The 26,885-nt window shown below is 30.0% G+C and overlaps 14 protein-coding genes across 14 annotated transcripts; 10 read left to right on the plus strand and 4 right to left on the minus strand. All coding sequences in view use genetic code 12, as the record gives it.

Moving 5' to 3' along the window:
- Positions 1 to 7: 7 nt before the first annotated feature.
- Positions 8 to 2,200, minus strand: ORC1 (origin recognition complex subunit 1; the record flags this gene model as incomplete). The annotated part of the gene is made up of 1 exon (XM_051759049.1): positions 8 to 2,200. The coding sequence occupies one exon, from the start codon at positions 2,198 to 2,200 to the stop codon at positions 8 to 10; it is 2,193 nt and encodes a 730-aa protein (XP_051613183.1).
- A 253-nt stretch (positions 2,201 to 2,453) lies between these two features.
- Positions 2,454 to 3,137, minus strand: TEM1 (Ras family GTPase; the record flags this gene model as incomplete). Its single annotated transcript, XM_051759050.1, has 2 exons — positions 2,454 to 3,021; positions 3,079 to 3,137. 2 exons carry the CDS (start codon positions 3,135 to 3,137, stop codon positions 2,454 to 2,456), a joined length of 627 nt encoding a protein of 208 aa, XP_051613184.1.
- Positions 3,138 to 3,666: 529 nt separating this feature from the next.
- RPS1 (40S ribosomal protein eS1) lies at positions 3,667 to 4,437 on the plus strand (the record flags this gene model as incomplete). Its single annotated transcript, XM_051759051.1, has 1 exon — positions 3,667 to 4,437. The coding sequence occupies one exon, from the start codon at positions 3,667 to 3,669 to the stop codon at positions 4,435 to 4,437; it is 771 nt and encodes a 256-aa protein (XP_051613185.1).
- A 958-nt stretch (positions 4,438 to 5,395) lies between these two features.
- On the plus strand, positions 5,396 to 9,808 carry KGF55_004177 (uncharacterized protein; the record flags this gene model as incomplete). Its single annotated transcript, XM_051759052.1, has 2 exons — positions 5,396 to 5,407; positions 5,492 to 9,808. 2 exons carry the CDS (start codon positions 5,396 to 5,398, stop codon positions 9,806 to 9,808), a joined length of 4,329 nt encoding a protein of 1,442 aa, XP_051613186.1.
- An 851-nt stretch (positions 9,809 to 10,659) lies between these two features.
- RPL6 (60S ribosomal protein eL6) lies at positions 10,660 to 11,545 on the plus strand (the record flags this gene model as incomplete). The annotated part of the gene is made up of 2 exons (XM_051759053.1): positions 10,660 to 10,671; positions 11,027 to 11,545. The coding sequence occupies 2 exons, from the start codon at positions 10,660 to 10,662 to the stop codon at positions 11,543 to 11,545; spliced, it is 531 nt and encodes a 176-aa protein (XP_051613187.1).
- A 315-nt stretch (positions 11,546 to 11,860) lies between these two features.
- On the plus strand, positions 11,861 to 13,261 carry KGF55_004179 (peptidylprolyl isomerase; the record flags this gene model as incomplete). The annotated part of the gene is made up of 1 exon (XM_051759054.1): positions 11,861 to 13,261. One exon carries the CDS (start codon positions 11,861 to 11,863, stop codon positions 13,259 to 13,261), a length of 1,401 nt encoding a protein of 466 aa, XP_051613188.1.
- Positions 13,262 to 13,894: 633 nt separating this feature from the next.
- Positions 13,895 to 17,032, plus strand: HMG1 (hydroxymethylglutaryl-CoA reductase (NADPH); the record flags this gene model as incomplete). The annotated part of the gene is made up of 1 exon (XM_051759055.1): positions 13,895 to 17,032. One exon carries the CDS (start codon positions 13,895 to 13,897, stop codon positions 17,030 to 17,032), a length of 3,138 nt encoding a protein of 1,045 aa, XP_051613189.1.
- Positions 17,033 to 17,274: 242 nt separating this feature from the next.
- On the plus strand, positions 17,275 to 18,270 carry ECM7 (Ecm7p; the record flags this gene model as incomplete). The annotated part of the gene is made up of 1 exon (XM_051759056.1): positions 17,275 to 18,270. One exon carries the CDS (start codon positions 17,275 to 17,277, stop codon positions 18,268 to 18,270), a length of 996 nt encoding a protein of 331 aa, XP_051613190.1.
- A 246-nt stretch (positions 18,271 to 18,516) lies between these two features.
- KGF55_004182 (uncharacterized protein) lies at positions 18,517 to 19,065 on the plus strand (the record flags this gene model as incomplete). Its single annotated transcript, XM_051759057.1, has 1 exon — positions 18,517 to 19,065. One exon carries the CDS (start codon positions 18,517 to 18,519, stop codon positions 19,063 to 19,065), a length of 549 nt encoding a protein of 182 aa, XP_051613191.1.
- Positions 19,066 to 19,094: 29 nt separating this feature from the next.
- Positions 19,095 to 20,804, minus strand: STR2 (cystathionine gamma-synthase; the record flags this gene model as incomplete). Its single annotated transcript, XM_051759058.1, has 1 exon — positions 19,095 to 20,804. One exon carries the CDS (start codon positions 20,802 to 20,804, stop codon positions 19,095 to 19,097), a length of 1,710 nt encoding a protein of 569 aa, XP_051613192.1.
- Positions 20,805 to 21,053: 249 nt separating this feature from the next.
- On the minus strand, positions 21,054 to 22,304 carry TUF1 (translation elongation factor Tu; the record flags this gene model as incomplete). Its single annotated transcript, XM_051759059.1, has 1 exon — positions 21,054 to 22,304. One exon carries the CDS (start codon positions 22,302 to 22,304, stop codon positions 21,054 to 21,056), a length of 1,251 nt encoding a protein of 416 aa, XP_051613193.1.
- Positions 22,305 to 22,497: 193 nt separating this feature from the next.
- KGF55_004185 (uncharacterized protein) lies at positions 22,498 to 24,492 on the plus strand (the record flags this gene model as incomplete). The annotated part of the gene is made up of 1 exon (XM_051759060.1): positions 22,498 to 24,492. The coding sequence occupies one exon, from the start codon at positions 22,498 to 22,500 to the stop codon at positions 24,490 to 24,492; it is 1,995 nt and encodes a 664-aa protein (XP_051613194.1).
- Positions 24,493 to 24,672: 180 nt separating this feature from the next.
- Positions 24,673 to 26,205, plus strand: KGF55_004186 (uncharacterized protein; the record flags this gene model as incomplete). The annotated part of the gene is made up of 1 exon (XM_051759061.1): positions 24,673 to 26,205. The coding sequence occupies one exon, from the start codon at positions 24,673 to 24,675 to the stop codon at positions 26,203 to 26,205; it is 1,533 nt and encodes a 510-aa protein (XP_051613195.1).
- Positions 26,206 to 26,364: 159 nt separating this feature from the next.
- On the plus strand, positions 26,365 to 26,862 carry KGF55_004187 (uncharacterized protein; the record flags this gene model as incomplete). The annotated part of the gene is made up of 1 exon (XM_051759063.1): positions 26,365 to 26,862. The coding sequence occupies one exon, from the start codon at positions 26,365 to 26,367 to the stop codon at positions 26,860 to 26,862; it is 498 nt and encodes a 165-aa protein (XP_051613196.1).
- Positions 26,863 to 26,885: the final 23 nt, after the last annotated feature.

Genomic DNA, 26,885 nt, shown 5'->3' on the forward strand with positions numbered 1-26,885 from the left:
ATGCATATTATAAAAATTGAGAAATTTCTTTATCTCTTTTCAATACTGAAACAACTTCGTCTTCACTAACATTTAGTGTGATTATTCTTCTTCTTTCAGTTGAAAAATTCAGTAAGCTTATCACATCAGCTTCGACCAATGATTTTAATATAAATTCAAAGTTAAGAATCCTAATATAAACCTTGCCTTCACCATTTGTATATAATAAATCATACATTGTATGATCAGTTAGGAAAGGGTTTGAAGTTGTTGACATTAAGATGCTATTTTTCATTTCATCTATTACTTCACCCACTGCATTTTCAGCCAATCCTGTTCTTCGAATTCTTTTTAATAAAGCAGCCAATAGTAGTTTACCAGCATATGGTAATCCAGCCAAATATTCGGCTAAAGAAGAATTAATACTTTCATTTACAGCTTGTGAAATATGAGATATGGTTACTTGATATACTTGATTCTCTCCATTAGTAGCGTGTTCCAAAAATTGTTTTTCAGCAATTTCAACTGCTCTTCTACATATTGTTAATGCTCTTCTTGCATCTCCTGAAACACTTGCTACTTTTCTAGATGCAAATCCTATAGCATCATTGCTTATTTCAACCTTATGTTTACTGTTTTTAGTCAACATATCTAATCTATGTTGAATGATAATTCCTAATTGTTGAAAAGTATAACCTTTAAATTGAATTCTTCTTAATCCCATTCTTGATGAAATTTTATTCGATAATAATCGTTCAGGTAAATCCATGGTATTGCCAACTGCAATAACAATTAATTTTGATGTTGAATATGTTGGCCAATTAAAAAAATTATACATTACATTTTGCTTTTTTGAAGCAATTTGATCTATTTCATCCATTAATACAACTAATGGTTTCCGATTTTCATCTTCAATTTTATAATATTCTTCTAAAAGCACTGCTGCATTTGAATCAGATACTTTATCACCACTTATATATTCCCAAAGTTTACTATATGCTACTGTCGGTGATAATAATTTCAATCCATTAATTTCAATAAAATTAAACTCATTTAATTGTTTTTCTTTAACTAATTCATTCATTTGAAATATAACATCTTTAACAGTAGCTGTTTTACCCATTCCAGGAACTCCACTTATATATATACAACAACCAGTTCCTTCATTAACTGCACTTTCCAAACTTGCATATATCATTGAAAATTCATCTTCTCTACCCGGTAATGCAGTAAGTTTTTGAGATGTATGTAATTTTGCTTTAATTTCTTTGATTGCTTCTGAAGTCGGGTCTAAAATTTCAGGTATATTTTTGGGTTTTGTAGGTGATGTGAATAATGGTATTGAATTGTTGGATTGTGAGATTTGAATTTTTCTATTGGGACTCAATAAGGAATACATGTTTTGTATTTGTGAATTATGTGGTGAAATTTTACTTCTCTTTGAAGGTAAAAATTTAGCCGGTGACAATTTAGCTGGTGATGATTTCGTTGGTGATTTTCGTTTTCTTGGTGTTGAGATTGCTGGTTCCTCATTTTCACTCATACTGTCATCATCTGAACTTTCTGGTTTTGCCAGATCTTCTGATTCTTCGTTAGGATCTTCAGGTGAATCTTTATGATTTTCAATCGGTTCCACATTCTTTTGCTTTGTTTCTTGCTTTAGGGAACTCGGATTAAATAGCAATTTTTTAACGTGATCAGTGAATATTATACTACTGAGTTTGAGCTTATCTAACAATTCATTATAATCAAATGTATCAGACAACTTGTCCAGTTCATTTGTAGCTCTTTGACAGATAAATCCTTCCCCTGCTTCATCGTTCGACAGTTTAATTTTGACGTGATCTTGTATTTCATTTAGATTAATTTCATCAGAATATGGAGTTATAAAAATTTCATTCTCAAGTGCATCAATAGGTTGATTTCTTATTTCGTTCTTTGTGCAAAACCAAGCTACTGTTACCTCAAGTTCATCAATATCATACTTGATTTGTTTTACTAGTCCGTAATTAACCACCCCTTTTGATTGAATTGAGATAGCATCTCCAACTTGAATTTCAAGTTTATCATCTTTTCGTCGTAATTTGATAGAGTCTGTTGATTTCGTTTTTGTTCTTTGAGTTCTTCTACCTGATCTTCTAGGCGATTGTTGATTACTTGAATCTGGTGTTTCTTGGACTGAATCTATGATTTCCCATTGATCCTTAATTGAGGTTTTCATGCTGGATTATCGCATATCAATTGATGAAGCTTCGGTATTATATTCATGTTATGTGTTTGTGCAATAATTTGTTTTTGTTTCACGCGTTCAAGTTGGTTGCAAAAATTGTACGAAATTAAGAAGTGAGTTTTAGAGGTTGTTACATATAAGTACCTTGGTATTTATTATCTTGAACTGTTTGTCAGATCACCCCTTGAAGATACATAAAATCAATACTCATGCAAATTTTCGTTAAATCATTTTTCATTAAGTTCTATTTAAATACTAAAATAGGTTCACCCACATTAACAATTTCATCTAAGTTTAATTTCAAATCAAAAGCTTTTGATAAAATAATTTTAAAAATCTTTTGAACATTTATGGAATGACTAGTTGAACAAAATATTACTGGAGCTTTCATTGCAACTCCGAATTTCTTAGCTTGTTGAGTAATTTCCAATTGATCTTGAAATGATAAATCAATAAATTGATCATATTTTGTACCCACTAAAAAAGGAATTGCTGTTTTATTAAAACCTCTGACTTGTCTATACCATTCTTTAATTGAATTTAAAGTTGATTTTCTAGTAAGATCAAACATAAATAATATTGCAACTGCATCATTACTTACTAATGGTAACATATTAATGAATTCCTTTTGTCCACCTAAATCCCATATTGAAAACATTATAGTAGTATTCCGTATATTTATTCTTTTATCCATGAAATTTACTCCCAATGTTTGTATATAATCTTCATCAAATGATCCTTCCACATATTTGACCATTAATGAAGTTTTACCAATTTGAGAATCTCCTATTAGTCCAATTTTTAATGCGACTCTATCTTTAGTTAGTATAGGAGTAGATTGATTAGCAAGAACAGATCAAATTACATACTGGTTATTTTGGTCTTGTTGTTGTTCATGTTGTTGGTGACTTTGACTTTGGTTGTCCATTATAGATATGTGATTCTATTAGTCGAGACTATATTTGAGTAATCATGAAGATTGGACAGTTTGGTTTGATGATTTTAAGAATTGATGAATTTGAACTGCACTATATGTGAAATCTGTCGTAGTTGATACACGGTTTGTTTATCAATTACATCAATCTCCCAAATCAATCAATTATACGATTTGTTTACATTTGTTTACATTTTGGTGTATGCACTATAAAAGGGCAAATACCCTTATTATAATCTAATCATGTGACACGCACGAGTTCTGAGGAATGAGTTGGTAGCTGGATTAAGATTTGAAAAGTCGTGGAAAATTTATTGTATTACATAACACTAGGTCGAACAATTACGTAATACACGGACCTAGTGCGAGAATAATTGAACCTTGCCTGAAGAGATTACACACAAAATAAAATTTTTAATACTATTAAATTTTTCAATAGAAAATTTCTTTAATAGATTTATCCATTTCAATTTTTTTTTTTTCAAATAGTTTAATCAATCAACTAAACCTATAATAATCAATCATGGCAGTAGGTAAAAATAAGAGATTATCCAAAGGAAAAAAAGGATTAAAAAAGAAAGTTGTTGACCCATTCACTAGAAAAGATTGGTTTGATATTAAAGCTCCAACTACTTTTGAAAATAGAAATGTTGGTAAAACTTTAATTAATAGATCAACTGGTTTAAAAAATGCAGCAGATGGATTAAAAGGAAGAGTCTTTGAAGTTTGTTTAGCTGATTTACAAGGATCAGAAGATCATGCTTATAGAAAAATCAAATTAAGAGTTGATGAAGTACAAGGTAAAAATTTATTAACTAATTTCCATGGATTAGATTTCACATCAGATAAATTAAGATCATTAGTAAGAAAATGGCAATCTTTAGTTGAAGCTAACGTTACTGTTAAAACTGCTGATGATTACGTTTTAAGAGTATTTGCTATTGCCTTCACTAAAAGACAACCAAATCAAATTAAAAAAACTACATATGCTCAATCTTCAAAATTAAGAGAAGTTAGAAAAAAAATGATTGAAATTATGCAAAGAGAAGTTTCAAATTGTACTTTAGCTCAATTAACATCAAAATTAATTCCAGAAGTTATTGGACGTGAAATTGAAAAATCAACTCAAACCATTTTCCCATTACAAAATGTTCATATTAGAAAAGTTAAATTATTAAAACAACCAAAATTTGATTTAGGTTCATTATTAGCTTTACATGGTGAAGGTTCATCTGAAGAAAAAGGTAAAAAAGTTTCAAGTGGATTCAAAGATGTTGTTTTAGAATCTGTTTAAATAACTTAAAATGAATCGAGACGTAATTCACATCACTTGCCAACTTCTTATTCAATCATTCTTTTCCTTCATAGTTCATCTGTAAAATACTTTTATAACAAAAATCAATACATAATAACAGTTACGAAAATGAGTTTGTTAATTTTTACCTGTACTCTTTTGTCGCGTATGAATTTGGACCAGAATTCTATCTCACGACACTAATTTTAATGATGAATATCGAGTAAAACACAAAACTACAAGGATCTATAGAAGCAAAATTAAACATAAAATATTATTTTGACATTATTATAAGTACTATTTATGAGTATGCCATTAGAAAGTAATTTGTATTTCAAAACTTCAACTTCAACAATACTAATTCAGATCACTTTCGTATTGAAATTTCATGTGCAGCTTTTTCAAATAGGTCGAGATCCATTGTCTTTTCACATTATCTCAGCTTAAGTTACTACGTCATTATCATGGTGTATTTTTCGTATTGCTGTTGTCTCGAGAGAAATTAATTTAGAAAACAGGTACAAAGACCAAATGGAACAGAAAATTTATTAGTGAAACGTTAATTTCTACTTTCAAAGTATATTGATACTGGTCCACCAATTTATCTGATATTCTGAGAATTTTGATGAAATGTTATTCAATTTAAATCGTATCTTTGTCAGGTTAAATGAAGGTTGTTTTATAGTTGTATTAATCTCTTCTATTGCTTTATCTTTACTATCTATCTTATATTCGTATATTTATTTAATAATAATATGAGATAAGTAGTACAAAAAATAGCAATAAAAATTCCAAATGAAATTCTGAAAACTATATTTTATATTTGGAATCAGACCGGTTTAATAACTTTTATAATTCAAAAGATAAAAAGTTAAGGTACAATCATTCGAACAATCAACTACACCCTACTCAATTGACTTAATCTAATTGACTTTATATCAAACAACTTCATAAAAATATGGTTAGTCAGGTATGTGCTACTACACTAAGATTTAATCGAATCTGATTATACAATTTCAAGATCTCATTAACTGGATACTAACATTCAATTAAGTCTGATTTTCAAAAAAAGAATGAACCTGAAGAGCATGGACCTTCAGGTTATATAAATAACAAAGATGATGTGGATAGTTTTAATAAAAAAGTACATTCAGATTTAAATAATCAACAACCAACTTCAATTAATACAGCCACTCAACCAAAACCACCTTCAAAAGAGCCTCCAAAAATACCAAAACAAGATCAACCTAAAAAGAAAGTTCATATAAGAGATCAATTGACATTTTCTTGGGAAAATGTAGGTGGATGGGATATTGATAATACTGAAGATAAAAAGAAATTATTAAAAAATGCCAAATCAGTTGAGAATTATATAATTGATCATTTTTATGGTGATTGGTATTGGAATACTTCTTTAATGATAGGAACTTGTTTTTTTGCTTGGTTTTTAGCAAGATTAGGAGGAGGTATATTATCATTAGGATTAGTATTATTATTTACAAATTCAGTATATCGAGGAGAATTTAGAAGATTTAATAGGAATATAAGAGATGATATGGCAAGAGTTAAAGCAAATAATAGATTAGTTAATGAATTAGAAACTATGGAATGGATGAATTCATTTTTAGATAAATTTTGGGTCATTTATATGCCAGCATTATCTGAAACTGTTATGTTTCAAACTAATGAAATTTTAAAAGATCAAGCTCCTGGATTTGGAATAGATGCATTATCATTAGATGAATTTACTTTAGGTTCAAAAGCTCCTAGAGTTGATTCTATTAAATCATATACTCAAAAAGGACATGATGTAATTGAAATGGATTGGGCTTTTTCTTTTACTCCAAATGATACTGATGATATGACAAAAAATGAAATCAAAAAGAAAATTGATCCAAAAGTTGCTTTAGGTGTAACTGTTGGTAAAGCATTTATTAAAAAATCATTACCTATTTTAGTTGAAGATATGTCATTTACTGGTAGAATGAAAGTAAAACTTAGATTATCATTGAATTTTCCACATGTTAAAATGGTATCTATTCAATTTTTGGAACCACCTACTATTGATTATGCTTTGAAACCAGTTGGTGGTGATACTTTTGGTATTGATATAATGTCTTTTATTCCAGGTTTATCTAAATTCGTTAATGGTATCATTCATGCAACCTTAAGACCAATGTTATATGCACCAAATTCTTTGGATATTAATGTTGAAGAGTTATTAGAAGGTCAATCTAATGATTCAATTGGTGTGGTTGCAGTTACTATAAAATCATGTAAAAATTTGAAAACAGGTCAAACAACTAAACCAAATAGTATTAACCCATATGTTCAAATTAAAGTTTCAAATAATGGAGATGTTGATGAAAGAACTAAAACCAAAAAAGAAGTTAATGATCCAATATTCTTAGAAACAAAATATATCTTGATCAATCAATTAGATGGTAACTTTCTTAATTTCAATGTGTTTCATTTATTAGAGGATAAAATGGATGACCAATTAATTGGTGATTGTGAATTTCCATTAGGTGAATTATTACAAGAAGAAAATTTCCCAGGAATCACTAAGAATATAATGGAAGGTGGGAAAGTTGTTGGTAAACTTAATTTAGACATTAAATGGTTCCCTACTTTACAACCAATAACTTTAGAAGATGGATCAAAAGAAGTTATTACAGATTCTGAAGTTGGTATTATGAAATTAACATTACATGAAGCTAGAGATTTAGATATTTCACATTCTGTTATAGGTTTATTAAATCCTTATGCTGAAATTTATGTTAACAATGAAATGGTTAAGAAATGTCGTAAATTGAGACAAACAAATGAACCTTCATGGGAACAATCTTTTGAAAGTTTAATCACTCAACAAACTGCTACATCCATTCAAGTGTTAGTTAGAGATACAGTTGATAATAACATTGTAGCCAACCTCGAAGCTAATTTACAGGATATTGTTTTTGAAAGTGGTAGAGGTCAACAATGGCTTACTTGTCCAGCAATTTCTGCCAATGCTCCACCACCACAAATTCGTATTAGTGCTAGTTGGAAACCTTTAGCAGTTGATGAAGAGACTAGTGCTAAAATCATAAAACCAGCTCCAATTGGTGCTATTAGAATTCATTTGAGAGGAGCAAAAGGATTGAAGAATTTAGAATCAGTTGGTTATGTTGATCCTTATGTTAGAATAATATTGAATGGTAAATTAAGAGCCAAAACTGTAACATTTGCAGAAACAGTAAATCCACAATGGAATTCTGTCTATTTCTTACCAGTCACCAATCCTCATCAACATTATTTATTTCAAATTATGGATGCTGAAGCAGAAGGTAAAGACAGATCTTTAGGAACAGCTGCTGTTAATGCTGCCGATTTCTTAAGAAAAAACGATGAAGGTTACTTTTTAGGTTATGATGGTTCACAAGAAATTATTGAACAACCAGTATTATTTGAAGCTGATCCAGTTGGTACATTATTTTATTCAATTTCATTTTTCCCAACAATTCCAGCTTATTCATTATCCGAATTAAGAAACAAAGCTGAATATGAAGAAGAACAGAAAGCAAAAGAAGAACAAGAAAAGAAACAATATGAAAAAGAAGAAAAACTTTATAAAGAAAATCCAAATGAATATGAATGGGTTGAAACAGAAGAAGATGCTATGCCAGAACCACCAAAGATTGAAGTTAAATTAGCTGATGCTATTAAATATAGAGCTGGTGATATGGCCGTCCATTTATTAAGTGGACATTTTGATAAAAACGATGTATTTGTACAAACTCTTTTTGATGAACATGCTTATCCATCTGGAGTATCACCAATTGTTGAAAATAAAAAAATAGTTACTGCATCAGTTGGAGAAACATTTATTAGAGATTTACCAAATTCAAATTTAATTTTTAGAATTACTAAAAAAGCTGAAGTTGCAGATCAAAAAGATGTTATTATCGAAAAAACATATCAAACTATTGACATTTATAAACAATCTTATAAAAATCCTATAAAACTTCATCTTGGAGGTCGTAATACTATCGAAATTCAATTAGAATATTTCCCATCAATTGCTAAATTAGCTCCATTAGATACTATTTTAGATGTTGGTAAAGTTAAATTAGAACTTATTGGTGCTAAGAATTTGAAATCAGTTGATTCCAATGGTAAATCAGATCCATTATGTGTGGTTTCATTAGATGGTGTTGAAATTTATAGAACTGATAAGAAACGTAAAACATTAGATCCACTTTGGAATGAAGCTGTTGAATTCCCAATGATTTCAAGATCAAGACAAGTGTTATTATTGGAAGTTTATGATTGGGATTTAACACATGATGATGAATTATTAGGTATTGCAAATCTTGATCTTTCAACTATTCCAGCTTTAACTACTACACCATTCCATGTTGATCTTAATACTCAAGGACAATTAGATTTGAGAGCTACTTTCTTCCCAGAATATGTAAGACCACCATTGAATCCTAAAGCTATGATTCCAATTGATCTTAATATGGTTAGTGATGCACCAATGAAAGCAGTTGGAAATGTTACTGATTTTGCATCAAATGCAGTTGGAAGTGGTATTGGAGCAGCAGCAGATGGAATTACAAAAAGTCATGGATTATTTAAAAGTCTTAAAAGTAGAAGAAAAGATAAATCTTCGAAACATAGCCACAAAGGTAAAGAAACAGAAAATGGTGAACATGGTGAACATGGTGAAAATGAATATGATGAAAATTCTTCATTTGCACCAAGTCAAACTAATACAAGTGAAGGAAAAAGTTCAAAATCAGCACAACAAAAACAACAAGATGGTGATAATGAAGGAGAAGATGATATACCAGAAGAAGAAAAAGAATTTAGAAAAACTCAAGATAATGAAATTTCTTCAATTGTTGCTGCACCAAATATTCGTGAAGATCCTTTACCACCACCTCAAAAACCAATTTTTAATCAAGGTCATAATAGAAATGCAAGTAATGCTACTGAAGCAAGTAGTTTTGCTGCTAGTTTGAATGGACAAGATGCTATACCTGGTAGATTAACAATTGTTGAAGCAACAGGTTTTACATCTGGTGGAGCATTAGAAGTTAAAGCATCATTAAAAACTTCAACAAAAGATAAATCATTAATAAGAACAAGAACATCAAAATTAGATAAACATACAGAAACTTTTAAATGGAATGAAAGTGTACCTTTTAGATCTGCTTCAACTGGTAAAATTATATTTAATATAAGAGAACATCATACATTTGGTAAAAGTGTTACTGTTGGAGAATGTGAAATAAATTTGGGTCAATTTGTAAATGTTTCTGAAAATATTACTATACCTGCCGGTAAAGGTAATTTAATTATAAATTTGAAATATTTCACTTAATGAATCTTTATTTCAAAAATTAACATTTTTCAATTCAGCTTGGTTCAGCATGTTTAACTAATTAGTTTATGTATAGTATGTTAGTAATAATAATTTAAATTAATTTCGATGAAGACTACTCAATTATTATCTCAAGTATAGCTTATAGATTTAGTGCGAGTTTTATTGCAAATTAATTCAAATTGTTGCAAAATATATGTACAACAGCATTATTTTACTGCTGGATCGATTATTCGAAATTTAAACGAGTCAATTTCTGCAAAATTGGTTCTCATTTCTTCAAGATTAGAGGAGTATTGAATCTTTAAAGAGAACATAGATGTAGAAATGCGATACTGATGTTGTAAAGTCCTATTGTAAACTAAATTTGTACCTCTTTGTTTCGAATTACATGAATCGATCTGTAATCTAAACAGCTTGAAACAAATTTTTGAGCATAAGGATTTGAGATTCTTCAAATTGAACTATTCATGCTATGACCTCCTATGTAAGGATCTTGGTTCAAATTAGGTCGATATGATTATCCAATGTTAACGTCATCACGTGCTCACTAAAATATAGGGCTAGGAACCGCAAGTTTGTTAAACACAAAAACTTGTCGCACAAATAACACAAAATGGGACAGATTCCAAATCTGCAACGGAGAAAAAGATAAAGTAACTTCGACCTAAAAATATTAATTTTTCGACCTAAACTTGATTCGAATTACTCACCAGCTCGCAAAATAATTTTTCAAAAGTTAGAAAAAAAAAATTACTAAGAGTTATACCAACTAAAAAAAATTTTGGATTAATATTTGAATTTTAATAGTTTCATATATCATTCATACCTTAATTAATACACACACAACAATGAGTCAAGCAGTATGTTTAAACATAATCATTGGAAGGATCATAGAGAGATTTGGTATTTTTAATTTGGAATGAGAGAATCAGAAAGTTTGGAGAAAATAAGAATGAAAGACTTGAAAAGGAATAGGAAAAACGATACGAAAGTACATTTAGAAGATATAATTAGGGACTCGTTCATGATACATGTCTGTATTAGTCAAATTACAAATCAAATTATCATACATTTATCACAAGAGGCGGACGTCTCAATGCAATATAGAAGAATTGATACTATCGAAGATTTGAGAATAACAATTTAAATGAAAATATCATTAAACTCTATGTTTCCATTAATCAAGCGACTTAATACTAACCTCTCATATTTTAGGCTACTAAATGGTACCCAACTCAAGACGCTGCCGTCCCAAGACAAGCTAGAAAAACCTCACGTCCACAAAAATTACGTGCTTCATTAGTTCCAGGTACTGTTTTAATTTTATTAGCAGGTAGATTCAGAGGTAAAAGAGTTGTATATTTAAAAAATTTAGAAGATAATACATTATTAGTTTCAGGTCCTTTCAAAGTTAATGGTGTTCCATTAAGAAGAGTAAATGCAAGATATGTTATTGCTACTTCAACTAAAGTAAATATTGATAATGTTGATGTATCTAAATTTAATGTTGAATATTTTGCAAGAGAACAAAAACCAAAAAATAAAAAATCAGAAGCTGAATTCTTTAATGAAACTCCAGCTAAAAAAGAAATTAAAGGTGAAAGAATTTCAGATCAAAAATCAGTTGATGCTGCTTTATTATCAGAAATTAAAAAAACTCCATTATTAAAACAATATTTAGCTGCTTCATTTTCTTTAAAAAATGGTGATAAACCACATTTAATCAAATTTTAAATTAATTCCAACATTATCGAAATTTAAAAGTCGTCGTATATAGTAGTGTAAAATTATTATATAAATCTTAGTTAATTAACGAATCGAATCTTTCAAAACCTACATTGACAGAGACACTCTAAGCTGATGAAAGGAGGTCAAATTGATATTATCAACTAAGTGTTATAAGTTTGTATCACGTTTTCCCATATACATTTTTTCTGTTTCAGATTTTCTTCTATTGTTTTCTCACTCCATCAATTTAAATTAACCCATCGCAATAAATTTTCCAAATAACTTTATTAGTCTCAAGAACTCATTAAAGCATAACCAACAATGTCACATTTAACACCAATAAGTACATACAATTTAGCATTAAAACCATTTCAACCTGAACCAGCCATTGCTGAAGATTATCCAATTACAATTAGATTGACTTTAGCTTCATTAGATCCTGAAGCTGATGATGATAAAGCTGAGCCATCAACTTTAAGAATATTGAAAAAGACTCAATTTCATGATGAAGATGATGAAGATGATGTTGAGTATGATGAAGACGATGATGAAGATGACGATGATGAAGATGACGATGACGAAGAAGATGAATTAGATGAAACTGTAAAAACAAATGGTTCCAAAGAAGATATAGAAATTGATGAAGAGGAAGAAGATGAAGATGAAGATGATGACGAAGATGACGAAGATGACGTAGACATTGATGAAGATGAAGATGAAGAAGATATTTCAGAATATGTTGTTTGTACATTATCTCCGAAACATCAATTTCAACAAACTCTTGATTTAACTATTACACCAGAAGAAGAAGTTTATTTCGTTGTTACTGGTTCGTATCCAATTCATTTAACTGGTAATTATGTTATTCATCCAGGTGATGAAACTGATGAAGAAGATGAAGATTATGATGAAATAAATGAATATGATGATGAATATGATTTAACACCAGATGAAGATGAAATAATTCATGGAATTAATTTTAATGAAGAATATGATGATGAAGAAGATTCTGAAGATGACTTTGATAGAGAAGAATCAGCAGAACCAGGTAAAATTGAAGAAATAAAAGATGATGAAGAGGAAGAAACAAAACCAAAAAAGAGATCAATTGAAGAATCAAAAGAACCAAAAGAATCTAAAAAATCAAAAAAATCAAAAAATAATGATTCTTCATTTTCAAATGATGAAAAAAAATCAGTTCAATTTTCAAAAAATTTAGAACAAGGTCCAACTGGTTCAACATTAATTAATGATAAAAAGAAAGATAAAGATACTACACCAAAATCAACTCCAACTAAACAAATTCCAACAAAAGAATCAAAAGAATCAAAATCATCATCTAAAGATTCAACTCCAACAAAAGATAAAAAAAATGATAAAAAATTCCCAACTCATACTTTATTAGGAGGAGTTATTACAGAAGATAGAAAAATTGGTGAAGGACCAACAGCAAAATCAAATAATAAAGTTGGTATTAGATATATTGGTAAATTAAAAAATGGTAAAGTATTTGATAAAAATACAAATGGTAAACCTTTTTCTTTTAAATTAGGTAAAGGTGAATGTATTAAAGGTTTTGATTTAGGTGTTACAGGAATGAGTGTTGGAGGAGAAAGAAGAGTTATTATACCACCAAAAATGGGTTATGGTTCACAATCATTACCTGGAATTCCTGCAAATTCAGAATTAACTTTTGATATAAAATTAGTTTCATTAAAATAATTTAAAATTTTAAATTTTAAAATAAAATATTTAGAAAGAAAAGTATTAAAAGATTTTACAAAATACATATAGGTATAGAGAGATTTTAATATTATAATTTTTTTAAATTATTAAGATGTAGTTGTATTTTGGATGAGTTATGAGTGTATAACTTATTTGAGCCTTTATGTCTTAAATCATATAAAAGTGACAACAAACCAAACACGACATTGTAAATGTAATGCTCATCATTAATTGTATAGCCATACCTAATTAAACTTTCTCGTATAAATTTAACTTTAGGCCTAATACAATTAACAACATACATTAATGATGAATATGGTAGTAAACCTCAAACTAATTGTGTTGCTAATTTTTACTTCCAAAAACTTGCTAGTACCCTACAATTGAACTGCCTCGACGTAATCAGTCGGAGATAAATCGATACTCCACGAACTTGAGTATACATTTATAATAAAACACGTCTTAAAATTTGTAGTACATTTTTTTTAGCAGCCAAAAAAATTTCTTTCGTTTAGAATCAAATATTATTATGATATTTTATTTAATATTGCAGTCATTTAATTAATATACTTCATATACTTTCGACCAAACTTTATTCAAACACACATAGAAAAGGAAAAGTAGTATCTAATGCTCAGTTTTGTACCGAATACTACTGGTGCAATAGCAAAAACTGCAGCTCATAGACCTATTCAATTCATTGTTATACCTACTTTATTAGCTTCAATAGCTTATTTATTTATTGCAGAAGATTATTTACCAAAAAATTTATCATCTACTTTGAATGAGGAAAATTTAGGTGTTAAATTTTATCATTCTCCTAAAAAATCAGATAATTGGATTCCAATTGAAAATAATAACGAAGCTATATTAAAAAATTATTCAAATTCAAATCATATAACAATTATACCATTAAGATTTAGAAAATTTCATAATTCAATCCCAAAAATTCCCAATTCAATAACTTTAAATCCAAATGAACAAGTTTTAATAGTTGAATCAAATAAAGTAAATAGTATATTACAAGATTTAAATAAGATTGATGATCAAGATGGTATTCAATGGCAAATTAGAAATGATTATAAAATTGGAAAATATTATGATTATTTAAAATATTTAATTTTAAAAGTTCAAGAATCTATAAAAATTGCTGATAATTTTGATATTATATTAATTTTTATTGCTTATTTAGCAATGTGGTATACTTTAATAAAAGTATTTTTTGATATGAAAAAAATTGGTTCAAAATTTTGGTTAGCTTTTTCAACTTTAATTTCTTCAACTTTTGCATTTTTATTTGCTTTAGTTGTTTCTAACAAGATATTAGATTGTAAAGTTTCATTTTTAAGTTTATCTGAAGGTATTCCATTTTTAGTTGCAATTATTGGATTTAAACATAAAGTATCAATTGCAAATTCTGTATCTAAATCTTCAACTGCTTCACCTGATGATGTTCCTAATATTGTTGGTCAATCAATTTCTTCACATACTTTAAGTATGTTTAGAGATCATATTGTTGTTATTGGAGCTTTAATGTCATGTGCTTTATATGCTAATCATTTAACTGGTTTAAGAAATTTTTGTATTTTAAGTTCATTAATTTTAACATTTGATTTAATATTAGTTCATACTTTTTATGCAGCCATCTTAGGTTTAAAGATTGAAATTAATCGTGCTAGAAGAACAGAAGATTTAAGACAAGCATTAGAAGAAGATGGTATTTCATCATTAGTTGCTGCAAGAGTTGCAGAACAATCATCAACTATTGAACATCCAAATGATATAAATTTTTTTGAATCAAAAGATTATTCAATTTTATCCTTTAAAGTTATAATGAGTGTTGGTTTTATTGCATTTCATGTATTTTGGTTAGGAAGTTCTTGGTTATATAATACATCTGATGGAAATGTTAAAGTTTCATTATTTGGTGGAGCTCCTTTATTAACTGAAAATATATCAAAACAAATTCCAATTGGAAATAAAGGAACAATATTAACAATTTTACCAACAAGATTTTATATGCCTTCTGGTTTAATTGCTCAAATTGAAGATTCAATATTTTATATTTTAGCTAAAATAAGTAGTGCTATAAGAGATAGTTTATTATCAAAAGTTTTATTATTTGGTTTTGGAGTTTCAATTTTTACAAATATTTATTTTCTTAATGCTTCAAGATATCAAGTTTCAGCTACTCATAAATTATTAGAAAAAGAAATTTCACGTCCACAACTTAGAAAGAAAAGTATATCACAACCCGTGACAGTCAAAGATACTATTGATGATGAATCATCTTCTGATGATGAATTAGAAATCAAATTACCAACTAAACAATTACCTTTAGAAAAATGTATTGAAATATTAAAAAATGGCGAAGTTAAAACTTTAAATAATGATGAAGTTACTTCATTAGTTACTAATGGTAAATTACCATTATATGCATTAGAAAAACAATTAGCTGATAATAAAAGAGCTGTTGTTGTTCGTCGTAAAGCTATTGCTAAATTAGCTAAAGCACCTGTTTTAGAATCAAATCGTTTACCATATGCACACTATGATTATGATAGAGTTTTTGGAGCATGTTGTGAAAATGTTATTGGATATATGCCTATTCCTGTTGGTGTAGCAGGTCCATTAATAATTGATGGTAAACCATATCATATTCCAATGGCAACAACTGAAGGTTGTTTAGTTGCATCAACAATGCGTGGTTGTAAAGCTATAAATGCCGGTGGTGGTGTTGAAACTGTTTTAACAAGAGATGGAATGACTCGTGGACCTTGTGTTAGATTCCCCACACTTTCAAGAGCAGGTTCAGCTAAAATTTGGATAGATTCGGAAGAAGGTCAAAGAACTATAAAAAAGGCTTTCAATTCAACTTCAAGATTTGCTCGTTTACAACATATTCAAACTGCATTAGCTGGAACATTATTATTTATAAGGTTTAGAACTACTACTGGAGATGCAATGGGTATGAATATGATATCAAAAGGTGTTGAACATTCTTTAAAACATATGGTTGAAGAATGTGGTTATGCTGATATGGAAATTATATCAGTTTCAGGTAATTATTGTACTGATAAAAAACCTGCTGCAATTAATTGGATTGAAGGTAGAGGTAAATCTATAGTTGCTGAAGCAAGAATACCTGCAGATGTTGTAACAAAAGTATTAAAATCAGATGTTGATGCCTTGGTAGAACTAAATATAAGTAAAAATTTAGTTGGTTCTGCAATGGCAGGTTCAGTTGGTGGTTTTAATGCTCATGCTGCAAATTTAGTAACAGCTGTATTTTTAGCTTGTGGTCAAGATCCAGCACAAAATGTTGAAAGTTCAAATTGTATAACATTAATGAATAAAGATAAAATTAATGGTGATTTACAAATTTCAGTAAGTATGCCTTCAATTGAAGTAGGAACTATTGGTGGTGGAACAATATTAGAACCACAAGGTGCAATGCTAGATTTATTAGGAGTTCGTGGTCCTCATCCAAAAAATCCAGGTGATAATGCAAGACAATTAGCTAAAATAGTTGCATCAGCTGTATTAGCAGCTGAATTATCATTATGTTCAGCATTAGCTGCTGGCCATTTAGTTCAATCACATATGCAACATAATAGAGCTGCTCCAACACCATCATCTATAAAATCTTCAACTGCATCTGCAACATCTGCATCATCACCAAATGGAACAAATGGAACACAAAAAGTTAATGGTTCATCTGATTTAAAAAGATTGAAGGAAGGTTCAGTCAATTGTATAAAAAGTTAGAGAGTTTTGTATTTAGGTCGTGGTCATAAATAGTTTTGAATGTATCAATATGTATTGCATTGTAAGAAAATTGGGAGTGTAGATTTTTGTAGAGTGTAGATTTTTGTAGAGTGTAGAACTAGGTAGCGAGTTTATCTATCAAAAATTCAATATCAGATTTGATTTTTTTAATTCTAAGCTCCTTAGGCTAACCTCAAATCTATGGAATTCACTAACACTACACTCACTCACATGACATTTCAATGATCAAAAGGCTAACTCAAAAGTTAAACAAACCATTTCATAACTTATCAACACAAGAAAGAGCTCTTTTGATTTTAAGACTTGGAACTGCATTTTTATCAATAGCTTGTTTTCTTGTTCTACTTATCGGACCAATATTTTCAAATTCATTCAATATCAGTAGAATAAATTGTGCTCATTTAGACGTAGCATATGGACTTTATAAGTCGTTAAGAACTTCAGTTGTTCTGGCACCATCAATTTTAGGTGGTGGTGAAAATTATCTACTGGGAAATAGTTTAACTAATAGTGAAATCACTTTATTGACGGATTATGCAGAGAGTCAAGTTGCAGGAGCTCCTCAATATTGTCTTACAACATTATGGCGTTGGTGTTACGGAAATTATGATTCTCATGAAACTATAGGTAGACAAGGTCAAAGAATTACAGTAAAAGTTAATGAAATTGTAACTTGTGTTAAAAATAAAAAATATGTATTTGATTATAGAACTCAATTAGAAGAAATAGGATTACAAAGTATATTAGCATATGCTTATCAAGGACAAATTTCTAATGAAACTGATTATGATAAAAGTATTGCAAAAAGAAATCATACTTTTCAATTAGCTTTAAATGCAATTATATTTTCAGATTGTGTTCAATTTTTTTTAATTTGTGCAATATTTGTTGTTTATTCAAATAGAAAACAAGCAAAAGATTTAAGTAGAGTTCCAAGTTTTATACTTCATATATTATCAATATTTGCTGTAATGTCATTTTGTAGTTCAATAATTGGACTGGCTTTAATAACAAATTTATTAAAAATTACAAATGATGAAATAAGTAGTAAATTAGGAGATTTTGGTGTATATTTTGAAAGAGGTTCAAGTTGGTTTACTGCTTTATGGTTATCAACTGTTGGTTGTACTATTTCAATGTTAAGTTGGGCTTTTCCTATGTGGTGTGCAAATCCTCCAGAAGAGAAAAATAAATATAAAGGTAGATTAGGTATTTAAATTATAGAAGATTTTAGTAAGATTGTTTTGATTTCATTTTGTGATGATGGTTTTGATCTCTCACGATATTATGATAATTTTACTTACTTGTTGATGAGTTTACCTCTTAATCAGAATTCCTACCCCTTAACCAATTTGACTTTCAACCCCTTAAGTTTAAAAAAATAGCTTCGTAACGATTTTGGTAGCTTAAAATTTGGATCTATTTGACCTGGAAATTATCATTATACGAGGTTAAATCAACCAATGTCAAGATCCAATTTCAACTTAATTGATATAGTACGAATCTTTGGTGGAATACTACTATTTAATGCTATTTTATCTTATTGGTTTACTTCCGACACTACATGGGGTTATCACGGTAAATACATAAATTGGAGATTTTATAAACACAAATTACTACAACCTCAACTACATTTAACATTAGATGAACTTTCGGAATTTGATGGTATAAAGAAATATCAAATTTTATTAGCGATTAATGGGAGTGTTTTTGACGTGACATCAAATTGGCCTGTATATGGTCCAAAAGGAACTTATCATAAACTAGTTGCGAAAGATGCATCAAGAGTTTTCATCACTGGATGTTTTATGAAACCAGATGAGTACACTTATGATATGAGAGGATTGGATCCAGAAGAGTGTAGATCTGATATCAAGAAGTGGCAAGAATTTTTTAAAAATCACGGTAATTACTGGTATGTTGGAGAAGTTGAATTAAATTTCGATGTATTAAAGAATCGACCTCCACCAGAGCCTTGCGAACATATGAAATTTCCAGGAATGAGTCATTAATGGTGGCATTTATTTTTATCCTAATTTAATTAATCTAACGATTTTCTAATGACGTCCAATAATTCATCACTATCTTCTAATCCAATACTGATTCTAATCAAGTTTCGATCAACTTCCCATTTTTCAATTTCATCTAACTCTTGATAATGAGCCAATATAGCATACGGACAAGCTAATGTAAAATTCGTTCCTAATGAAGGACCTTTATGTAAATTAACTGCGTTGAAAAATTTTATAGCTGCTTCAGGTTTATGAAACAAAAATGAAATCAATCCTCCATATCCACCATCTTTATTCTTTATTTCATCATAATACTTTTTAGTTGGAGATATACTTGGATAATACACTTTTGAGATTTTAGGATGTGATAATAATAAGTCAACTACTTTTGCTGAAGTTTCGTCTATTCTATGTACACGTTGAACAAAGTCTCTTGAGTTACGTTCAAGCCATAATGCATCTTCAACCCAAAATAAATCTTCATATTCTTCATTGAAAAATTTTTTTAATTTTTGATAATAATTTGATGATTTATTTAGTATGAGTGATCCTGCTAGAACATTTGAATCACCTGAAAATACTTTGGTCAAAGATGATGCTATCATATCTGCGAATGGTAAAACATGAATGTTTAAAAAGTTCCCAACAGTTTCATCCACCACAATTGCAAAGTCATATTTATCACTTAATTCTTTTATTTTCTTCAAATTTGGAGTCTTTAGTAATGGGTTTGATGGACATTCACAAAACAAAGCCATAATCTTTAAACCTCCCTCTAGATCTTTCTCTAATTGTTGCAAGGATTCGTCATCACCTAGACCTAAAAATATTACTCCCGGTCCAAATTTTTTCAAAATATTTAAAGTATCAACATATGGAAACCCAAAACAAACTGACTTTCCTGGTTTGTCAGAAATATTTAGTAAAGCATGGTGTGCGTAGAAAACAGTAGCCATACCTGATGGGAACAAATAAACGTCCGATTCATCAACTAATCTCAGTCCCGAATGATTACAACCTTGTTCAATCTCACCACTTATACGTCTACGTAATGCTCTTTTAGCTTCTTTTGCAAATTTAAAGTCTAAAACTCTTCCATATTTTTGTTCGATAAAAGTGTTGAATTCCTTTTCAACGTCTTCATTAACTCCCGTTCCACTAGCTCTTGATGCTGTGATTGAAGGTGATTTTAATTGAATTTTTTGAGCTTGTAATTCTTGCTTCAAGTTACCTCTTAATCCAATTACATCTTTATCTTTTTCAAAAAGTTCTTTCAACACATATTCACCCATACGGGAACTTATACCTTCACCTGAATGTTGCCAATAATTTTTAGCCAAAGGAAATAAATTATGAGGGAAAAACACAACTCCGATAGTAGTACCTATTTTGGTTGATTTTTCTGTATCAGTAACAGGGTCATTTGTGCTTAACTGTAAAACTCTTAATTGTACTTTTTCCTTTGAATGATTCTTGATAAACTCTCGACATCTTTTGGCAACTTTATAACTTGGAAAAACCAAACATTTTTCGCCCTGTCTTCCATACTTATTTTCCAATTTTCTACATAATTTTTGAATTGATTGATGTATGAAAAATCTAGGATAACCTGAATTCATTTTTGAAGTGACCCATTCTTCACCTTCTTCATACGCAACTGTGGCTTCCCAAGTTGGTAATGTTACAGACACTGCATGCGGGACATTTGGAATTGGAGTTCCTACCTCTTGTGAAGGCATCTGAAATTGTGGAGTTTTTATCAAGTTGAAAATGTTACAATTTAAGTGAATCATATTGAAAGAGTCAGAAAACCCATAAAAGATATGCTACCACTTTAAATTTTAAACCCGCCAATATCCAAGGTGAGTTGCAAAACGTAGGTTAGGTATATAAAAAGCTATCTACAGTTAAATAATCACTATAATATTAGTGTCCCTTTATGTTATATATTTACAAGTTTTATAAGTTGAATAATCTATTTAAGGTGCTTATTCAATTATTCTGGTAATCATACCTGTACCTACAGTTTTACCACCTTCTCTAATATTGAAACGTTGGTTTAATTCCAATGGAGCTTTCTTGATTAAAGTTCCAACCATTTCAATATTGTCACCTGGCATAACCATTTGTGAATGGTCAACACCCTCACCTTCTGGGAAAGTGAAAGTTGTAGTAACATCACTGGTTCTGAAAAAACATTGTGGTTTGTAACCTTCACTGAATGGAGTAGATCTACCACCTTCTTCAGAAGTTAAAATATAGATAGAAGCTAAGAATTTTTGATGTGATTTAGTAGTTCCTGGTTTAGCTAAAACCATACCTCTTTTAACTTCATCTCTTTTAACACCTCTTAATAAAATACCACAATTGTCACCAGCCATAGCAGCATCTAATTCCTTTTTGAACATTTCAACACCAGTTGAAGTAGCTTTGAATGAATTTTCACCAACAATTTCAACTTCTTCACCTTTTTTCAAACTTCCTCTTTCAACTCTACCAGTAACAACAGTACCTCTACCTGAAATTGAAAAAACATCTTCAACAGGCATTAAAAATGGTTGATCAGAATCTCTTTCAGGTGTTGGAATATATTCGTCTACGGCATTTAATAATTTTTCAATTGCTTGAGTACCAATTTCCGGTTGTTTGTTCTCTAAGGCACATAAAGCAGATCCCATAATAACAGGTGTGTTTTCACCATCAAATCCATATGAACTTAATAATTCTCTCATTTCCATTTCAACTAATTCCAACATTTCTGGATCATCAATTGTATCAACTTTATTAACAAAAACAACTAAATTTTGTATACCAACTTGTCTAGCCAATAACATATGTTCTCTAGTTTGGGGCATTTGACCATCAGTAGCAGCAACAACGATAATTGCACCATCCATTTGTGATGCACCAGTAATCATATTTTTTATATAATCTGAATGTCCTGGTAAATCTGAATGAGCATAATGTCTTTTATCGGTTTCATATTCAACATGAGCAGCAGAGATAGTAATACCTCTTGCTCTTTCTTCTGGGGCTCTATCGATTGATCCATAATCTAAGAAACTAGCTTGACCTTTTTCAGATAAAACTTTTGTAATGGCTGCTGTTAAGGTAGTTTTTCCATGATCAACATGACCAATGGTACCAACATTTACATGTGGTTTTGCACGATTATAAGCAGCATATCCTCTGGATAATACTGGACGTGAAATTGCTAACCTAGCAAATCTTTTAAACATTTTAATGATGGTTGATAAGATTAGAATCTGAAAATTTTTCAATTAAAGAATCGGTTTAAAGAAAAGAGAGAATAACTTAAAGAATTCCCGAAACAAAATATTTCAAGACACGTGAGCTACCAAAGTACCAAATATTTTTGTTTTAGAAGTGCTGCAAAGACAATTCCGTTTGAGTTCAAGATTAATGCAACAAATGTCATCAGACTATGAACCTCCTAATGAAAATTCCCTACTAAATAATATACTTCCCAGCTATGGAATGTTTAAAAGCACCATATCACTTGAATTGGAGCCAAGCAATGAGAATTTTCTGGTGGATCCACCAACTTACGATAATCATGAGATGACTCCAATAACTTCAGTTTCATCATCTCAAATTCAATCACCACAGGAAGAGTCGACACCTTCAAACATATTTGTTGATGATTATTTTGATCCTAATCAAGAAAGTGACAATCTTTGGCAAAACACTATTTTAACAAACGTGGACAAACTTCCAAATCTAACATCAGAATCAAATTCAAAAAGTAATGCGTTACAAGTTAACATCAAATTCACTGAGAATGTTTGTCAAAAGGGAATCAAACCTGTGATAATAGATCCTTCGTTGAAAGAATTTACTCAAGGAGATTACATTCATGGGTATATAACGATGGAAAATACATCTGATGAACCTATTTCGTTCGATATGGTCTATGTTGTATTTGAGGGTACATTAACTGTGTTGGAATCAAACTTGACCTCATTAGTAAAATTCAAATTCTTGAATATGATGGATCTATTTGCTTCATGGTCCTATGCAAATATTGACAGATTAGTAACGGACAATGGATATCCACACGATTGGTGCGATGGTGAAATTGATCCTTACGATAATACTTTGTTGTCAATTGATGTTAAGAGAATTTTCGAACCCCATGTAACTTACAAACGATATTTCACATTTAAAATTCCAGAAAAATTACTAGATGATGAATGTGATCATAGCCTACCTATGCATACTCAAATTATACCAACTTTTGGAATCGATAGACAAAATATACCACCTTCCTTGTTACTAGCAAACAAATCTACTCAAATCAAAGACTTGGCGTTCATCGATAGCAATATTACGTATAGTGTGGATGCAAGAGTAATTGGAAGAGCATCAAAATACAATTGTCAAACAGAAAAAGATCATTTTATACTAGCGAAGCAAGCATCTTGTCCTATTAGGGTTATTCCTAACCATAACGAATTAGATTATGATGCAAATGTCGACTATCATGCATTCGTTCAATCAGTTAAAGAGAAAATCGACTTTGGTAATGAATTATTAAACAATCAACCACTATTAAGTCCTTCACTAAGTCATGACACAATGAAAGTCAAACAGCTTTACAATGAGACAAAATGTGATAAAAAAACTTCACAATATGAATCTGTTCAACCGTTTAAAAGAAAGATATTTGGAACAACTAAAAATCTAGGGATTGTTTCATTATCCACTGATAAAAGAGTTTATGTAATTCAATACACACCCCCTTCAAAATTTGGAACCAAAAACAAAGACACTGAAATCATCATTCCTTTAGAGTTAAGATATACCGGTAAAGAAGCTCCTGAAATCAAATCCGTTGAAGTAGAACTAGTCTCCCTAACTATTCAATCTAAAAAACATTCCATACCTATTGAATTTACATCAGAAATGTCGTTCAATGATCAAGAGATCAACTCAAAACCAGTTGCAGAAAACTTTGACCTGATAATAATACACAAGTTTCAAAAGTACCTCAATGACTTCAACAAACTTATCAAGGAATGCGGAAATGAAACATTGAAAATAGAAACAAAACAATACAGAGACGTCAAAGCTTTGGCTGCTTTGAAGACGAAATATATCAATCTTCCAATCTCAGATTTACAGTACTTGACACAATCAAAAGAAGGTTTTGGTTCTAACGTACTGATAAAAACAATTCCATGGGTGAAAGATGATGATTGGAGTAAAAAGAATTTTTCAATAAAAATGGATTTGAATAATTGTGGTTTGAAAGGAATTGATCATCCGGTGAAAGGTTTAAGTAAAATTACCTTAGTTCCTAATTTTCAAAGTTGTTATATAAGTAGGATGTACTATCTCAAATTAAACATGAAAACTAATGGTGCATTACTAGTCTTGCATGTTCCACTAGAAATTGTCAGATAAATAGAATGAAATACACAGATCTCGTATTTTAGGTTTCACGATAACGCAAGATAAGTAAGAAATCAAATCGCAATCTCCCTCTCGCTTTCTTTTTTTTTGCAAACAATCTCGTTAACTACTAATTTTGCAACCACTACCAATATTCTTATGTTGATCACATATAAGTTGGAAGTCCTATAAATGACCAATAAGTTCAATTTGAAACTACCGACCCCCGACACAAATAATAATGAAAATGAGGAACTCATCAATATTCTACCGTCTTATCAAATGTATAGAAATACAATCACCAAAAATTTGACACCAACAATTGAAGATCTCAGGCTAGCCCCACCTTGTTATACTCCAAATTCTGCCCCACTGGATGATTATTTTGCATCTCAACCCACATCACCTGAGCCTGAGCTTGAAGTAGAAGAAGATAAAGAAACAATACTTGAAAATGCTCACAAACTAAAGCGACTAAGCTCTACAAATAAAGATATCTCAAAGTCATTGGAAGTGAAAATTTATTTGACTAAATCAATTGGAAAAGCAGGTGAACCATATAAAATTATAGACCCATTGAGCTATGAGTTCAAACAAGGAGATTTTGTTTATGGATTTGTATTAGTAACGAATAAAACAAAAGTGGATGTACCATTTGACATGTTTTCAGTACAATTAGAGGGAACAGCAACTTTTGGCAAAACGAATAGCACATTAGTTGATCAACCAGCTCACATTTTAAGATTTTTGACCATGTTTGATTTTAATGCGTCATGGAATGATGCGTTTTTAGACAGATTTATTTCAGACAATAATGATCCTCATGCATTGGACCCTCATTCCACATTCGATTCTACCGATAATACATATTTCCATCTTAACCCAAAGAAGATATTTGAACCTGGAGTAACATATAAAAAGTTTTTCACATTCAAGATACCAGAAAGATTGCTAGAAAATAATTGTGAACAATCTTTAATAAAGCATTTACAATTACCGCCAACGTTAGGAATTAGCAAGAATGAAGTTATAAGCTCATTACGACATAAATGGAAAGACCAAGATATCCAGGTTGAGGATTTGATTAATAAAAAGTACAAGTATGCATCATTGACAAATGATTTTTCCTTCACCGACACTTCCATCAGTTACGCTATCAGTGCTAGAGTTATTGGTAGAATTAATTGTTATACAAGTTTGATAGGAACTGCAAATAATGTAATCAGTAATAAAGATGAGTACGTAGTTGCAAATGAAGATTACAAATATATTAGAGTGATACCAATCATGCCGGAGGTGTTTTCGTTGAACAGATCGATGATCCATCAAGAAGCTAGACTTCTTTATACAGCTATGGTTGATAATATTAAGGAAAAGATAAACCAGGGAAGAGACATGCTACAACATACGAACGCATTGAGTCCAATGACGAGTGCCGGATCTTTGACATCTTTAAGAGAAGAGCCAAATGCATCTATAGGTTCAGTCATGGAAGAATCAAACTCATTACATCCAAGCACGAGTACAACGGAACTATCTAAAATGCAACAGTCATACTATTCAAAAGTTAATATCAACTCAAGAAATGTCAAAAATCTGGAAGTTTACGAAGTGTTTTATCCAATAAAAAAGAAATCAATGTTTGGGGCATCAAAAGTTACTGGACTTATGGCTTTCTCAACTCCTAAAAAAGAATATAATGTGGAATATAACCCACTACCTTAATTTGGTTCAAGTCTGACAACTAATTTGGTTATTCCATTTGATATCGTATACATAAATGATAAACATAGCCCGCCAGAATTCAAATCCGTAACTGTGGAACTTGTTTCTCTCACCTTCAAATCCAAAAAACATCCTATACCTGTTGTTATTCACCCTGAAATGTTGTTCGAAAATAAGAATAAAGGTACAAGCTCATCACAAGATAATTTTGATATAATAACTGTGAAAAAATTTCAGAAATATGCTTATGAATTGTCCAAATTATTAAAAGAATTAGGTTCCGAACTAAACGTCGAGAGAGATATAGTTCAAGATATCAAATGTCTAGCAAATTTAACTACAAAGTACGTACATTTAAGGGTCAAGAATATTAAATTTGACAATTTTGCATCAATCAATCAAGTTGCTTGGGTTAAAACTGTCGAGCAAAGTACTAAAGGTAATGAAGCATTCGAGGATATAAAGTATGTCAAAAAATTCAATTTAGAAATTGATATGGGCTCGCTACAATTGCGTCCTTCTTTATCAGATTTTTGTTTGGTACCTGATTTTCAAAGTTGTTTAATCGGTAGAGTGTATTATTTAAAAATTGATTTTAGATTACATACGGCTGAAAAGGTGTCTTTAAGAATTCCCATAGTGCTACAAAAAACTTGAATCAATAAAATGATGATTAATGA

This window comes from Candida pseudojiufengensis (genome assembly GCF_024610245.1).
Source record: "Candida pseudojiufengensis strain CBS 10847 chromosome Unknown scaffold16, whole genome shotgun sequence".
Taxonomy (NCBI): Eukaryota; Fungi; Ascomycota; class Pichiomycetes; order Serinales; family Debaryomycetaceae; genus Lodderomyces; species Lodderomyces pseudojiufengensis.